General features: G+C 42.9%; 1 protein-coding gene across 2 annotated transcripts in view; it reads left to right on the top strand.

The window, feature by feature from the left end:
- Positions 1-15,717, top strand: part of LOC110501531 (myosin light chain kinase, smooth muscle) — a 78,034-nt gene extending 62,317 nt beyond the window's left edge. For both annotated transcript variants that reach the window (XM_036958908.1, XM_021579175.2), the window contains 14 exons: positions 32-79; positions 571-698; positions 935-1,091; positions 2,547-2,852; positions 3,012-3,038; positions 3,225-3,309; positions 3,620-3,823; positions 4,447-4,664; positions 4,928-5,051; positions 9,671-9,823; positions 10,240-10,363; positions 11,090-11,180; positions 11,462-11,590; positions 14,013-15,717. In XM_036958908.1, coding sequence (XP_036814803.1) covers positions 32-79; positions 571-698; positions 935-1,091; positions 2,547-2,852; positions 3,012-3,038; positions 3,225-3,309; positions 3,620-3,823; positions 4,447-4,664; positions 4,928-5,051; positions 9,671-9,823; positions 10,240-10,363; positions 11,090-11,180; positions 11,462-11,590; positions 14,013-14,248 — 2,030 coding nt within the window. In that variant the 3' untranslated portion in view covers positions 14,249-15,717. The remainder of the gene's footprint in view (positions 1-31; positions 80-570; positions 699-934; positions 1,092-2,546; positions 2,853-3,011; positions 3,039-3,224; positions 3,310-3,619; positions 3,824-4,446; positions 4,665-4,927; positions 5,052-9,670; positions 9,824-10,239; positions 10,364-11,089; positions 11,181-11,461; positions 11,591-14,012) is intronic.
- Positions 15,718-16,803: the final 1,086 nt, after the last annotated feature.

The following is a 16,803-nucleotide window of genomic DNA, read 5'->3' as shown; positions in this document are numbered from 1 at the left end:
GCCTTCCCAATTTGTAATTTATTTTTTCCAGGTGAGGCAAGGATAAAGAAACCGAATACAAAGACTCCTCCCAAACAGGGTAAGAAAGACTTCCTCATACATGCAAAAGGTATCTCTATGTACCAAGCTTCTCAGAGTAGGAGTGCTGAAGTAGGATCAGCTCCCCCTGTCCAAAAAGACAAAATGGATCCTAAATCAGCTCTTCTACTCTGGAGCACTTGATACATTGAGCCCCTGTACTAAAACTCTCTGGCCTAATTGAGAACGACCCAAATGTCAACAAGCAGGATAGATGATCCCCCTAGCCTGTGCTCCAGCCCAGCTCTCATTCAGGCTAGAGGGCCTAGCTCATGTGCCAAACACTGGCTGGACTCAGCTGCTCTGTCTGAGGGTGCCTGTAATAGCAATGGGAGATTCCCCCTGCCAACCCATCTCAGCCCCCAGATTATTGGACAAACAGTGGACGGGGGGAGCCAGATGAGTACTGAACGCTTTACCTGGAGGTTTGTTCTGATGATGGATACAGATGTTTCTTGCTGAAGTGTGTGTGTGTGTGTGTGTGTCATCCAGCTATACCACCTCAGATTGTTCAGTTCCCAGACGACATGAAGATCCTGGCAGGACAGAAGGTGGAAATTCTCTGTAAGTTTGGAGGAGCTCCTCCAATCAAATGCATCTGGCTCAAGTTCCGCAAACCAGTAAGGACAAGTCTGTACCAGTCCGCCCCTTTATGTATTGATTATGTATTGACTCTATTGCTCTGCCCTGTCTATGATCAACTCCAACCATCACCTGAAATTAACCACCATGTCCAATTTCTAATTATTTCTGTATATATATTTAATAACACTGTAGTAACTCTATGTAACTGTTTTAGCGAAAGTTTCCTTCTCCGTGATATGACTGACCTTTTTTATGGTGGTTTTGTCTGCAGATCCAAGAGGTCAAAGGTGATTTAACCATTGAAACCACTGAGTCCAACAGTAAACTGACCATCGCTGACAGCCAGCAGGAGCACTGTGGCTGCTACACCGTAGAGTTGCGAAACAACTACGGCGTGAGACAGGCTGCTCTCAACCTCACCGTTGTTGGTATGTTCCATTTATCCAAATCAGGCCGTATTGAGTTTGGCCTCTAGGCGCTAGGCAGTGATGCCATTTTTAGCTCCATCATTGAGATTCCCAAGACAATTAAGACTCTTGAGACATCTTTCCCTGTGAAATTATTTTTTGCTATAACGCATGATTTAACTCGCCCCACTACCTATCATGTTCGTCTCTCGTAAAAATGGCAGTCCTGTAGCTTTGGGGAATGTGGTTGGGGAAGGGAAGGTACGCAGGCCGGGAAAGCTGGAGCTCTCTAGGTCCTAACACTAACAAGCCACTGCAGGGATCTCCAATGGCCTTTTAAGGCTTGTGCTTTCTCTTCAGCTGTTGCTTTAATGAGGCCCTTTGCCACTTCTGTCAGAGTGGAGTGTATCCAGCCTGACTCAGGGAAAATACGCAGCAGCCTGGGAGACGAGTTATTGCGCTGCTCCACATAAACGCAACCGTTTATGTGCCCAGAGAACTGTTAATAGCGTACAGAGACACAGCACTTGTTACACACTGGTATAAGCAGCCCCCTACTTAGATGCTTGTTAATGTATATGATCCTCGCGTTACTATTACAACCTTCGACTGCATGTATGGCGTATAGAGGTTTTAGTATTGAATTGTTTCATATAATTCGTTTCATTGACTCCTCCACCATTGCAAGCCTGTTGGTGTCAAGCTGTGCTCTTTGAGGCGGATTCGTTTGGTGTTTTACAATGGAACCCTGTGGATTAAGTGGGGGTATGCTGGTAACAGCTTGTGTAACATGGCTCCCACCCCTTCAACAAAGCAGGGAGAATAAAGTGCACTGTAGCTGGCTGTACATAAAACTGATCCAGACATCTTGTGTGGATCCTCCCTGCCTCACTGATCATCTGCTCTCACGTATAGTCTCCTGTATTGTGCCCTTTAATGGACACCCTGCCCTGGCTGGATATGGTGAGACTGTTGTTGACGAATGGTTGTTGGCTGTTCAGAAGGTAGCCACTATAGCCAGACAAACCTTTTTTCATTACCAACACGGCTGTGCTTTTGTGTATGGTGACTACTGAGTACTGACATTTGTGAATGGAAGGTTTGTTTGTCCTTCCTGGAACTGTTATCATTCGATCTCCCCCTCAGGTGGTTCGTCTTGCACTACACATTTATCAGATCCTGGGACTGGGAGTCTAATCTGTCCAAATCTTCACGAGTCGACTAACTCAACTCGCGCCTGTGCAGCGGCGAGAAGTGGGGGTCTAGGCTTTGTCCCAAATTGAACCCTATTCTCTAAGTAGTGCACTACTTTTGACCAGGGCCCATAGGTATCTGGTCAAAAGTAGTGTACTATATAGGGACTGGGTTACATTTGGGACAAAGCCTAGAGTATGTTTCACATCAATGTAACCCGGACCAGTGTTCAGAACTCAGCGTTGACCTCTTGAGTGGCTCTGTGTGACCTCTGTGTTCCAGACAAACCTGATCCCCCTGCCCGTGTTCCAGCCGCCTCAGACATCCGCCGCTCCACCCTCACGCTGTCATGGTACGGCCCCACCTACGACGGGGGCAGCGCGGTCCAGTCTTACAACCTAGAGATATGGAATTCTGTGGACAACGAGTGGAAGGATCTGGTCTCCTGCAACAGCACCTTCTATAATGTTCACAATCTGCTGGGTCAACGCCAGTACAAGTTCAGGGTGCGGGCTGTCAATATCTACGGTATCGGCGAGCCCAGTGCAGAGTCTGAGCCTGTCACAATGCTAGAGGAGGATGTAGAGGGTAAGTGGGGGTCTTCTGGTGTACTGCCACTCATTGGTTACACTTGTCACTCGTTGTTAACAAGCTATTTTCCTTGACATTGTCGGACAGTGATTCATACTAATGATTATTGATTCATACCAATGACTAACAACATTCTTTTATAATTTTATCGAACAGAAAAGGAGGAGGTTGAGGATGATGAAGGTATGTCTAATCCAATCCATGTTTCGACATAATTGCTTCCTTCCCAAAAATAAAAATGGGTAACACCTATGAAGCACACATGTAAAATGCTTTATTACGTCCTTTGTTTTGCAACGTGCTTATGTGTTATGACTGACTCGGCATTTATACTGTCATAACTCCAAAGTGTCATGTTCCTATTTTCAGACAAGGAGCCAGACTACAGAGACGTGACCGTGAGAACAGACGTTAAAGTCAAGGATCTGTACGATGTGGAAGAGCGCCTCGGAACGTGAGTACCCACCTACAAAACGTTGGTCAGCAAAGCATTTATTTAATTGTGCTCCTCAGGCTCAGTCAGTAGAGCATTGCACTTGTAAACACTTGAGTCGTGGGTTCGATTTCCGCTCCGGGCCCCCATATGAACAGAGTATGCCCTACTACTGTACGTCGCCTTGGATAAAAGCCACTGCTACATGGCATATATTTCATGCGAAGCATTGATCTACATTGACACTTGTCCGCAATAGGCCTATTGTACATGCCTCGCATTCATGATCTCCTCTAATTCCCCCAAAACATTTTTGTCTTCTATGTTGTAGGGGGAAATTCGGACAAGTATTTAAACTTTTGGAGAAGGCAACAAAGAAGCATTGGGCTGGAAAGTTTATCAAAGCCTACTCTGCCAAAGAGAAAGATAATGTGAGACAAGAGATTGCTATAATGAACTCCCTCCATCACCCCAAACTTGTCCAGTGCATTGATGCCTTCGAGGGCAAGTCGGACATCGTCATGGTTTTGGAAATGTGAGTATATTTCATTTCACTTTTATACCTTACAAATAATATTAATTTCAGTTACCCTGTGGGGCCTGGTCAAAAGTAGTGCACTACTTTGGGGGACACAGGCCTATTTACAGTAGTTTGGCTAGAAATGTTATTTAGTAGATGATGACACTCATGTTTAAAAAAATGTAGTTTTTTAAAAATAAAAACCTGAATATGAAAGTGATATCATCTTTATTTTGGGGAAGGAATTTGTTTTCCATTTCCAACATTTCCGTCTGTATTTTATTTATTTATATTTTTTTACCAGACAGACACTTCAGACAGAACCATTGGCTTTTTTTATATGGTTATGCTTTGAAAAAGTTCACTTGCCAAATATTTTAGACATGTAAACACATTAGACTGAAACACTTCCCCTTTTCTTTTTATAGCATTGTCAAACAGTTGACTGACACAAGAACACTTAAAAACAGCAATTGTCCTTAGTACCAATTTTAGACATGCCTTGTAAGCTGAAAAATTATATTCGAGATACTCAAGATTTGACAAGGATGTGGTATCCAGTGAATGATTTTCATATTTGGCTGTGATTATCTATATTGCAGGATCTCAACCATCTTTCTCTCTCTCTCCCTCTGCAGGATCTCTGGTGGGGAACTGTTTGAGCGTATCATCGATGAAGACTTTGAGCTGACGGAGAGAGAGGTCATCAGGTACATGCTGCAAATCGTGGATGGGGTCCATTACATCCACAAGCAGGGCATAGTCCATCTGGACCTGAAGCCTGAGAATATCATGTGTGTCAACAAGACTGGGAGCACCATCAAACTCATCGACTTTGGCCTCGCACGCAGACTAGGTAACCAGGCCTCATGTGCAGAAGACATTTTCAGGATTAGAGTTGGAAAATTCTGGTAACTTTCCCAGAAATCCTGGTTAGAGGATTCCCAGATATCCTGCTTATTCCCTCCTGATTCCAGAAATATTCCAACTGTGATTTGAAAACTTGGGAATTTTGATCAAGTTACAGGAATTCAGAATCATGACATTTCTTTTCAATAACTTTCTATGCTAAACTTCAACATTTCATTCTTGAAACCCTCTTCCCTTGTGTGCTCCTAGAAAACTCTGGAACATTGAAAGTTCTTTTTGGAACCCCTGAGTTTGTGGCCCCAGAAGTGATCAACTATGAAGCAATCAGTTACCCAACAGACATGTGGAGTATAGGAGTCATCTGCTACATTCTGTGAGTGTCAAGCAAGTTATAAGTACCCTTATAACCACTATAAGTACCCTTATAACCACTATGAAGTACCCTTATAACCACTATGAAGTACCCTTGTAACCACTAGAAGTACCCTTGTAACCACTAGAAGTACCCTTGTAACCACTAGAAGTACCCTTGTAACCACTAGAAGTACCCTTGTAACCACTAGAAGTACCCTTGTAACCACTAGAAGTACCCTTGTAACCACTAGAAGTACCCTTGTAACCACTAGAAGTACCCTTGTAACCACTAGAAGTACCCTTGTAACCACTAGAAGTACCCTTGTAACCACTAGAAGTACCCTTGTAACCACTAGAAGTACCCTTGTAACCACTAGAAGTACCCTTGTAACCACTAGAAGTACCCTTATAACTAGTCTTATTTGTAATGTTTGTGGTAAGCTTCTATGGTAACACTTTATTTGGATAGTCCCAAATAGATGGTTTGTAGATTGTTCAACTAATTGTCAGCAACATTTCAACTAAATATCTACTTGCCCTAGCCTTAAAAGGCAACATTTGGGTTGTTATTATGAAGTATTTACTGATGTCCTACACAGTTTGTGGAGTTTTATGATTTCATGTCTGACTGTTTAGTGATGAGCAAATCCAGAAATTGCTTCTCTGACGTTTTCCAGTAGGATCCCTGAGATGACTAATACAATACCTTTTGGACAGTCAATTATTAGTGATTGTTATGTTGCTCTGGTTGTCTAACATTTGTAAGTATTTTAAATAGAGGCTCAGAAACCCTTAGAAATATATTTATAGTCGGCTTACTCCAATATTTTTCTGTTCTGTTGAACTTTAATGATTCCATTTGGCAAAACCACTCCCACCATCACCAAACGAAGTTGCAGCTCCTGCCGCCATTTTGCCCTTTTTATTCATTCCAATGGGCCTCCAGTGTTGTTGGAAGGTTGCTTGGACAGTCGCTGAGGCTGTATTTGTCTTATTGTTGAAAACACTATTTCAGGTGCAGCAGGTTTAGTGCGTTAGCTAGCTAGCATTGGTAATGTTGGCACCAAAGACACAGGCTGAGACTAGGACTCCTTAATGATTTGCCTATACATTTCAGAGTAAACGTTGTGTTCTTCTGACAGGCCTACATGTTAAGACAGTTGCTAAGATCAAACTCTGTTATTGTTGCAAACTCTATTATTTTGGATGTAGCAGTCGGGCTAGCTAGCATGCCATCTAGATGCAGTAACTCTTATGGTTAGCGTAGCTAGTTAGCATCTAATTATACTTTTTTTGTGGGTTGCAGTTGATTGGTGACAATAACATGAACAGATATTCAGCATGACATTCATCCAAGCACTATAATTTAGAACCCAAAAGTAATGTGAAATACACTCAGAACTTATGGCGTGAGCAAAATATCTAGACTAAGCCTTGTCTGTGCTTGATAGCCAGCCAGCTAAGCTAAAAGCAGGCGGAGCATTGGGAGGCGAAATGTACCCTGAGAATCATAGTATGCTGTAGGGGAGTACAATACAGAACCTTCAAAATGACAAATGAGGAATCGTGCAGTATGACTAACAAAAATGATCTAACAGTAGTGTATATTCACTGGCCAGTTTATTAGGTACACCTGTCTAGTACCGGGTCAGACCCCCCTTTGCCTCCAGAACATCCTGAATTATTTGGGGTATTCTACAAGGTGTCGGTAACATTCCACAGTGATGTTGGTCCATGCTGACGCGATGGCATCACGCAGTTGCTGCAGATTGGACGGCGGTTCATTCATGATGCGAACAGCCTGTTCCATCTCATCCCAAAGATGCTCTATTCGGTTGAGGTCTGGGGACTGCGCAGGCCACACGTAAACTGAACTCTGTCATATTCATATTTTTTCACTCCTCAATTGTCCAGTGTTGGTGATTGTGTGCCCACTGGAACCACTTAGTTTTTAGTTTATAGGAGTGGAACCTGGTGTGGTCGTCTGATGCAATAGCCCATCCGTGACACGGATCAGCGAGTTGTGCATTCCTAGATGCCGTTCTGCACACCATTGTTATACATTATACATTATTTGTCTTTTTGTGGCCCGCCTGTTAGCTTACACAATTCTTGCCATTCTCCTTCGACATCTCTCATCAACAAGCTGTTGTCGCCCACAGGACTGCCGTTGACTATGTTTTTTTGTTTGTCACACCATTCAAATCAAATTATATTGGTCACAGACACCATGGTTAGCAGATGTTAATGCTAGTGTAGCGAAATGCTAGTGCTTCTAGTTCTGACAGTGCAGCAATATCTAACAAGTAATCTAACAATTCCACAACTACCTAATGCACACAAATCTAAGTGAAGGAATGGAGTAAGAAACATAAGATGCAAGATGGTATAGAATACAGTATATGAGATGAGTAGTGCAAGATATGTAAACATTATTAAAGTGACTTGTGATCCATTTATTAAAGTGGCCAATGATTTCGAGCCTGTATGTAGGCAGCAGCCCCTGTGTCAGTGATGGCTGTTTAACAGCCTGATGGCCTTGAGATAGAAGCTGTTTTTCAGTCTCCTGGTCCCAGCTTTGATGCACCTGTACTGACCTCGCCTTCTGGATGGTAGCGGGGTGAACAGGCCGTGGCTCAGGTGGTTGTTGTCCTTGATCTTTTTGGCCTTCCTGTGACATTGGGTGCTGTAGCTAATCCTGGAGGGCTGTTGTGCAGACCTCACCACCCTCTGGAGAGCCTTGCGGTTGTGGGCGGTGCAGTTGCCGTACCAGGCGGTGATACAGCCCAACAGGATGCTCTCAGTTGTGCATCTGTAGAAATTTGAGGGTTTTAGGTGACTACAAATTTCTTTAGCCTCCTGAGGTTGAAGAGGCGCAGTTGCGCCTCCTTCACCACACTGTCTGTGTGGGTTGACCATTTCAGTTTGTATGTGATGTGTACTCCGAGGAACTTAGCTTTCCACCTTCTCCACTGCTGTCCCTTCGATGTGGATAGGGTGGTGCTCCCTCTGCTGTTTCCTGAAGTCCACAATCATCTCCTTTTGTTGACATTGAGTGAGAAGTTGTTTTCCTGACACCACACTCCAAGTTCCCCCACCTCCTCCCTGTAGGCTGTCTCATCGTTGTTGGTAATCAAGCCCACTACTGTTGTGTCATCTGCAAATTAGATGATTTGAGTTGGCATGGCCAGGCAGTCATGGGTGAACAAGGGAGTACAGGAGGGGGCTGAGCACACACCCTTGTGGGGCCTCAGTGTTGAGGATCAGCGAAGTGGAGATGTTGTTTCCTACCTTCACCACCTGGGGGCGGCCCGTCAAAGTCCAGGACCCAATTGCAGAGGGCAGGGTTGAGACCCAGGGCCTCCAGCTTAATTCTGAGCTTGGAGGATACTATGGTGTTGAAGGCTGAGCTATAATCAATGAACAGCATTCTGATGTAGGTATTCCTCTTGTCCAGATGGGATAGGGCAGTGTGGTGGCGAATGCATCGTCTATGGACCTATTGGGGTGGTATGCAAATTGATGTGGGTCTAGGGTGACAGGAAAGGTGGAGGTGATATGATCCTTGACTAGTCTCTCAAAGCGCTTCATGATGACAGAAGTCAGTGCCACGGGGAGATAGTCATTCTCGGTAAGCCCTAGACACTTGTGCGTGAAAAGCCCAAGAGGGCGGCTGTTTCTGAGATACTGGATTCGGCGTGCCCTGCACCAACATAGTTTTGGCCATTTTAACGTTCAGTCAAACAGTAACTGGATGCCTGTTTGCCTGCTTTATGTAGCAAGCCACGGACAGACATGTCTGTAGGAGTGATCCATTTTCGTGTACTTAATAAACTGGCCCGTGGGTGTAAACAAACAGCGTAACTGGTTATAAAGTGCAGAATTGTCTTTTAAACCTTGCTATAACTCTAACCAGCAAGCTGTTCCACTAATAGTTGATAGTTTGAGCATCTGTATATCATCTATAGGGGACTATGCAAATAAAGTATGGCTGTCTATGTGCTACAATGTGTCCCTAATCTCAAACCAGCCTAATCAGGTTTTTCTGGGCTTTCATGCTCTCTGCAACAGATACTTTCCACCAGCAGGCAGTGTATGGGCCTTTCCGTCCTCTATGCCTGTAAATGGATATAGAGGAAGAGCACAGCGATACTCTCCAGTGCCCCCAAACCTCTGAGGTCTCCTTGGTCCACAAAGATTTATTACACACTGCTTACATAAGTGTTACAAATGAGGCTCTCCCCGTATCTCCTCTGTTGCGTCAGATTCCAGAGTGCGTCCCAAATGGCACCCTATGTAGTGCACTACTTTTGGCCAAGGCCCTATGGGAATAGGGTGCCATTTGGAGAATAAAAAAGCTTTACTGATGTACCGTTATACACCTACAGTATGGAAAACACCTGGGTGTGCCCAATGAAACAAGCAGCTTTGTTGAAATTTACCAAGACCACCAATAGTAATAATTTATACTACAATTGGACCTTTCTTCATTTAAAAGTAAGCAGGTTTTAGGGTGCTGCCAGGGTGTGGTGTACTTTCCATGCAAAGCAGAAGTGTTTTTTGGTAGATATTGTTGTGCAATTTTTGTTGGTCAACCATCACGATCCTCTATCGCTTTGCCTCTTTCTCTCTCCCCAGCGTGAGTGGCCTGTCCCCGTTCATGGGGGACAACGACAACGAGACCCTGTCCAACGTGACCTCGGCCACCTGGGACTTTGAAGACGACGCCTTCGATGAGATCTCAGACCACGCCAAAGACTTCATCACCATGCTGCTGAAGAAAGATATGAAGTAAGCACGATGGTGCTGCTCTCTGAAACACAACATGATGAAAGACCGGAGGCATTCCAAATGGCACCCTATTCCCTACATAGTGCACTACTTTACCATATTTTAGGGTGCCATTTGGGATGAAGTCCCAGTCTTGACATGATTTGAGTGTAAATGTTGTAGAATGGCTTTGATCAGCCTGCCAGATGTCTGTTTTCATTTTTTGAGGTGTAAGATGTACGTAATTCTTCTTTCCCAAATGGCACCCTATTCCCTGGGTTGTAGACTACTTTTGACCAGGGCTCTGGTCAAACGTAGTGCACTATATAGGGTGCCATTTGAGACTCGACCCAAATCACTATCTGATGTGTTGGAATGCAGTGAGAATGAGGTCTTTACGCCTCTCGCTCAGTGCTCATGTGGTTCTCTGATCGTAGGGCCAGACTAACATGTGATCGCTGCTATGAACACCCATGGCTAAAACAAGACACTGGCAAAATGGAGGCCAAGAAGCTGTCCAAGGAAAGGATGAAGAAATACATCCTGAGAAGGAAATGGCAGGTAGGTGCAAGCAGAACAGATCGTGGGATTTGTCCCATAGGGCTCTGGTCAAAAGTAGTCGACTGCAGTATATAGGGAATAGGGTGTCATTCTGCTATAGGAGAGGCTACAGAAATTGTTGACTTGCCTCATCAGGCCGTCTCGATGAGCTTCCAAGTTGGTTAAGACAAGTGAATCTCACTAAGTCCCTGCAGTTCAACTCATTCTGAGTGCTCACACATGAGTAGACCGCTCATTTTACAACAAAGTCAACATGGAGGTCCATTAGTATTTCATGAGGTTGAAAAGGACAAACTGCAAGCATCATGTTGGAAAACTAGAGCACAAAACAGTAGACGGTGAAAGTGGAGCGATGTCTTTTTTTTTTGTCCTTTATAAATCCTGAAGGCAGCAATCTCAGGGATCAAGTTATCAAGCTTTGGTTGTAGTAGCAAGCATACTTTTAGGATCACAGGCTGGGTGTGTCCCAAATGGCATCCTTCGCCATATATAGGGCGCTACTATAGACCAGCTCAGTGCACTATAAAGGGAATAGGGTGCCATTTGGGACTCACCCTAGTCTATAAAAACTGGCCAACAAACAGGACATTTCAAATTGATACAAACGAGCCCATTTACTTATAAGATTGCGGTTCTAACATTTCTGGAGGATGTAATTATCTTCTAGCCCAAGGACTGTTTGTACTGCTCATACATGTAACGATTGCATCATTGATTTCATGGCAGAAAACGGGACATGCAGTGCGGGCCATAGGAAGACTGTCGTCCATGGCGATGTTGGCGGGCGTCAGTGCCAAGAAGGGCTCCCCTACCGAAGGTGGCATGGCAACAAAACATTTATTTATTTATTTTTTACTCATGAATGTTCTAAACCTTTCTGTTGTACGCCTGAGCAAGGGATGGCACTCAGCTAGGGGTGTTTGTTTTATTAATGCCACTGAAAATATTTGCCCTCATTTTTTGGAGCACTTTGGTTGGTACAGTAGGTGGTGCTACCAAGGGAGCTGCTGCTCCTATTCGAAGTCAAAGCAGCACTCTCTGCACCAGTTTAACTTGAGGCTAAAACAATGTCATTTTGTTTTGTCTCATATTTTGCAGAGGACAACCAGTTCCTTGAGTTCCTGGAGTCTGAGGAGAGAACCCAGGTCAAGCCCACCTTCAGCTCCATGATAAAGGATGTTGAAGTGGTAGAGGGGAGCGCAGCCAGATTTGACTGCAAGATTGAGGGTAATGTCTCACAAACTCCTCATTTACATATACATGCAACATGGCCTCCTAATTTACATATACATGCATCACAAGTGCTGTATCCATTCATCTGCCATGAAGTACATAAACCAAACAAAAGGAAGGCAAATATGGTTTTGAGGCAGCACACATAGTGTAAACTTTTCTCTCGATGGTTGTCCATAATTGTAATCTGTTCGATCCCATTCATATTTCTTAATACTACCTGCATCCTATGAATACCCATTGAGAAACACAGCCTGCATCCCGAAGTGGCACATGCTACAATATGCTGTTCATCCTATAAGAATGCTGCTCATTGACTACAGCACAGCCTTCAACACCATAGTGTCCTCCAAGCTCCTCACTAAGCTCAGGGCCCTGGGTCTGAACCCCTCCCTGTGCAACTGGATCCGAGACTTCCTGACTGGCCAACCCCAGGTGGTGAAGGTAGGTAACAACACCTCCGCCAGGCTGATCCTCAACACAGGGGACCCACAAGGGTGCATGCTCAGCCCCCCTCCTGTGTACTCCCTGTTCTCCAACGCAATCATCAAGATTGCTGACGACACAACAGTGGTAGTGAGGACGTGAGTGGTGGCAGGAAAATAACCTTTCCGTCAATGTCAACAAAACGAGCTGATCACGGACTACAGGAGACAGCAGAGAGCACATCCCCAAACACGTCAACAGACTGCAGTGGAGAGGGTCAAAAGCTTAAAGTTCATGAAACCAGTTTTAACCATGGCAGTAGCAAATTGAGTTAGAAAACCATGATAAATCTGCAACAATCAACTATCATGTTGAAGACGAAGATGCCTAGTTTATGGCACAGTATCGTATTTTAAATCAATTCCAGCAAAAATGTCAAATGTAACATTTCACCCCAAATTCTCATTACTGAAAAGTGTCATGATTAAATTAGTGGTTCATTTTATATCATTTTTGTTCTTATAACTTATTTAAATAAAACACATTATGTTGCTGTAGTATGTCCATAAATTATAATAATTGTATACCTAGTTGAAGTTAAACTATATAATATTAGTACATAAAAAGTGTCTGTGGACATGTTTCTCATTACCATAACACTTTCAAGTTCCTATATATATATTTTATAGTTTAATAGTTTTATTCACGTATGATGTATCATCTGAAGTAGTGAAGTAGTCCTTAGATGAGCACAAGTTAATATCTTCACTTATATGCCTTCAGAATGAGGATCTTATTCTGAAGGCATATTTCGGTAATGATAAGCTAATTCTAATGTATAGTCAATGGGGTGCGCTGGGCTGTAACTTTAATTTACTAGGACCACTGCTTACATATAGTATAGATTTTTTTATTGTTGTCAAACATCAATTATTTGATTAAGTAGAGGTTGTCAAGAAATATCGTTGTATAAACCCAATTTTGTTTCACTTACAGCCACAATCTGGAGTTTGTCTTTCAGCAAAGAACAACCCCACCACTTAAAGGAGAATATCCCTCATTTTGACGTGTGTGTGATTTTAGTATTCAAGTTATTTGGATCAACAAATTAGTTACTGAATCTCTAACGGAGCTCAGTACAGTTTTTTTTTTTATGGCAAACTATGCACACTCATTACCAAAACATACATTCTCATCTCAGAAATCTGCTTATCATTACTGTAATGCACCAATATTTTGTAAATGGTAAGAAAAATAACTAAGACAAAATTACTGAAGTATAAATCTAATAGTATGCTTTTATCCAAATGTGTACATAAAAATAACATGTCTACACAAGTCATTATGACAAACAAGATTCGGAAGGTGTTGCGGTAATGAGAAATTACAAAATGTATTTACTTTTAAAAAATTCAATGTTATGTTTAACTCAGGCCTTTTCATTAGGTGATCAATGTAAAAAAAAAAATAATGGATTTGTTTACCTTTTTCGACTTGGAAAACAGTTGTGGAAATTGTGGTAAAAAGCATAATATCAGGTCAACTAACTTTAACAATAATTCTGAAATGGCAATTGCACCGCCCGCAACCGCAGGGCTTTGCAGAGGGCAGTGCAGTCAGCCCAACGCATCATTGGGGGCACACTACCTGCCCTACAGGACATCTACAGCACCCGTCACGGTAGGCCAAGAAGATCATCAAGAACCTTGGGCAGCTGCAGCCTGGTGATCTCTGAGGTGAGCCCGAGCCATGGCCTGTTCACCCTGCTACCATCTAGAAGTTGGAAGCCGTACAAGTGCATCGAAGCTCGGGACCGGTAGACCGAAGCTGTTGATCAATCTCTGGGCCATCAGACAGTTAAATAGTAACCACTAGCCGGCTTCCACCCAGTACCCTGTCCTGAACCTTAGACAGTCACTAGCCAGCTACCATCCGCTAAACTGTACACGAACCAAAGTACTAAAGTTGGTCTGTATTTTGTGGTTCCCAGGCTACCCTGATCCAGAGGTGGTGTGGTACAAAGACGAACAGCCCATCAAGGAGACGCGCCACTACCAGATTGATTACGACGAGGAGGGCAACTGCAGCCTGGTGATCTCCGAGGTGAACGGCGACGACGATGCCAAATACACCGTCAAGGCTGTCAACAGTCTGGGCGAGGCCACGTGCACAGCCGAACTCCTGGTGGAGGTGATGGCGGAGGAGGAGGAGGAAGAAGAGGAATGAGTGGTACAACCAGTACAAAACAAACCCATATCCCCTGTTTTTAGCTTTTACTATCTTTTTTAATAGCTGTGTTGGTAATACACTCCCCTTCTCTGACACACTCTGAAATGGGGGGGAGAGGGAATGGGCTTCATTACCTTTTGCTATGATTATGCACTTTCCTACTTATCAGTTATAGTAGATATCAGATGTTGATATTTCTAACATTAACCGCATTCCAGCTGTTTGTGTGTGATCCATTTATTTGATTTGCTAAATTTACAGTATCTACGGTTATCTACGGTTTTCTCCCCTCAACCAAACAAACCCGAAGTCAGTGGCGTGTTTGTGGGTTGTTCCACCAATTCGGTGCCTTTTGAGAAGTGTAACTTGGTCAACATTTTTTTTTGTTTGTTTTTTTCACCCAATGTTAACTTTGTCATAGAGTGCACATGTTCAACTTAATAACAAACACATTTTCCTAAGTGTGTAAGTGCCAAGTAATGTAACACGGTTGACAATTTCATCTTATATCGGCCATGAATCCCCTAGTGACGGGGGGAATGGAAGTTTGTGTGCAAGCTTCACAAAAACATGTTTAATTGTTAAACCATTTCTAGCCTGTCTATCTATGCGTAACAGAGTTGATGTGTTATGGCTGACCCGCTCAGTTTTCCACCACAGGAGTAGAAACCAGCTCCCCTGCTTTTACACTATGATTTGATTGTTAGATGTTGAATGTTTCTTTTTGAAAATAATATTTTAAACATTTATAGTTTCACCATTATTTGAACGAGTTCAGTTCACGTAACAAGGTTGACCTTAAAATGAGGGACAGACATAAAGGAGTCACGAATCACATGACGTAAAGGATCATCTTCACAAATGGCTTTGTCAAAGCGGCAAAATAACTAAGGCTTTACAATGATGGTGAAATGTTGGGGTTAAGTGGGTTCAAATGTTCCTAGAAGTCAGAGGGTGCACATCATGGTACATGTCAAAATGCAGAATTTAGCCACTTTAGCAAGTTATTATTTATATTAAAAATCAGTGATTTGAATTGTCCATGTGGTCTGTTAAAGGGCAGTTCATTTAATATAACACAAGGGTCAATTCAATATTGTTGACCAATTTCTACTTATATAAAAAGGCAATTTTGTGGAATGACCCTTGTTTTATCAGCATTATGGTATTTGCAATTACTTGGGCTTTTAGAATGTTTTTTAAATTATTTAAGCACAGTCTTGTTGTCATATTTGAGCATCAGTTTTGTGATCTTTCCTGCAAGCACGTGTCCACCATTATTACACATTTGCAATACTAAACAGACCAGTGAATTATCACACACAGATTTTTTTATTTTGTATTCGATTGTGTGTAGATTATATTTCTTCAATTTTTATAAATGTATCAGTATGAGAGATTACATGTCATGAGAACACTACAAGTGTAGTTGCTCACGGTTACAAAATAAATTATCACAAAATCAAGCTGGTTGTATTTCGTGATTGGGATGAGTTTCCTATAGTGTTGGAAGCATGGGGGAATAACGATTGTTTTTGTCAGTTAAAAAAGAAAAACAAACAGTAAAAAAAAATACCATGACTGGCATTGCTCAATTAATTGACTTTTTTTCTATAACTTCTTTAACTGAAGAGGCTAATATGTACACCATAAATACTAGAACTGCACAACTATGAAACTTGGCTTCAGATACCCTCACCTCTGGGATAAAGCTATCCTCAAAACGATAAGCCAGTCATCCAAAACCATAATTGACGGCTCTACACTCAGGTGCTCCTGCCAAAGGACAACCTGTGACCCCTTCTGGTTCTAGACTGAGACCAACTTCCTTCACAGGGCCCAGGGTCACAAGGAACAAGAGCCATTATGTTGGCAATTGTGAGACTTGGCGCAACCACCACCAGGGACAAGTGGACATCAGCAACGACTTCCAAAAAAACCTCACCAGGAACACGTCCACGTCCCCTAACGCCCTCTTCCTCCAGCCCTGAGCACTCGCTGGAGGGGAACTGTTAGCCATTGCCGCCTCACTCTGACTTTGAGAACAATCTCTACCTTCTCCAGAGCATTAGTGTTCCTCGAGTATTATCAATGGGGAAACACTAACTGTATTCTCCTCACCTCCGTATGGTCATTTTCACGATTTCATGAATTAATAGAATGCAACTTTAGATCATTAGAACGCATTCCCCAAAAGCCACAAAATACCCCTCCCTGAACGGATTTCTGCAAATATGTAAAATACCACGTGAGTCCTCTTTTACATTTGCGGTCGTCGCAGTTCGATTGATCAAACAACCCTGAAAAGGCAGGCTATCGCTCCCTCAGTTGCCTATGCACATCAACAACTAATGCTAGCCAGAGTGAGATGTGCTAAAATCTAAAGAAGGAATACTAAGATAAACCCTCTCAAACTTTTTCAGCTAGTTGACTGTCAAAATTTTAGCTATTAAGAAATGCTAACTGTGGATAAGTCATTCAAGATTTCAGCATAGCTAGCTAGCAAAGCAATTCACATGTCTTGCTAGTCAACCAAGTGACACCTGCATCTC

The sequence above is a fragment of the Oncorhynchus mykiss genome, chromosome 22 (genome assembly GCF_013265735.2).
Source record: "Oncorhynchus mykiss isolate Arlee chromosome 22, USDA_OmykA_1.1, whole genome shotgun sequence".
Lineage (NCBI taxonomy): Eukaryota > Metazoa > Chordata > Actinopteri > Salmoniformes > Salmonidae > Oncorhynchus > Oncorhynchus mykiss.
The sequence above is the reverse complement of the archived record's forward strand: the minus strand, read 5'-3'. Positions and strand labels throughout refer to the sequence as shown.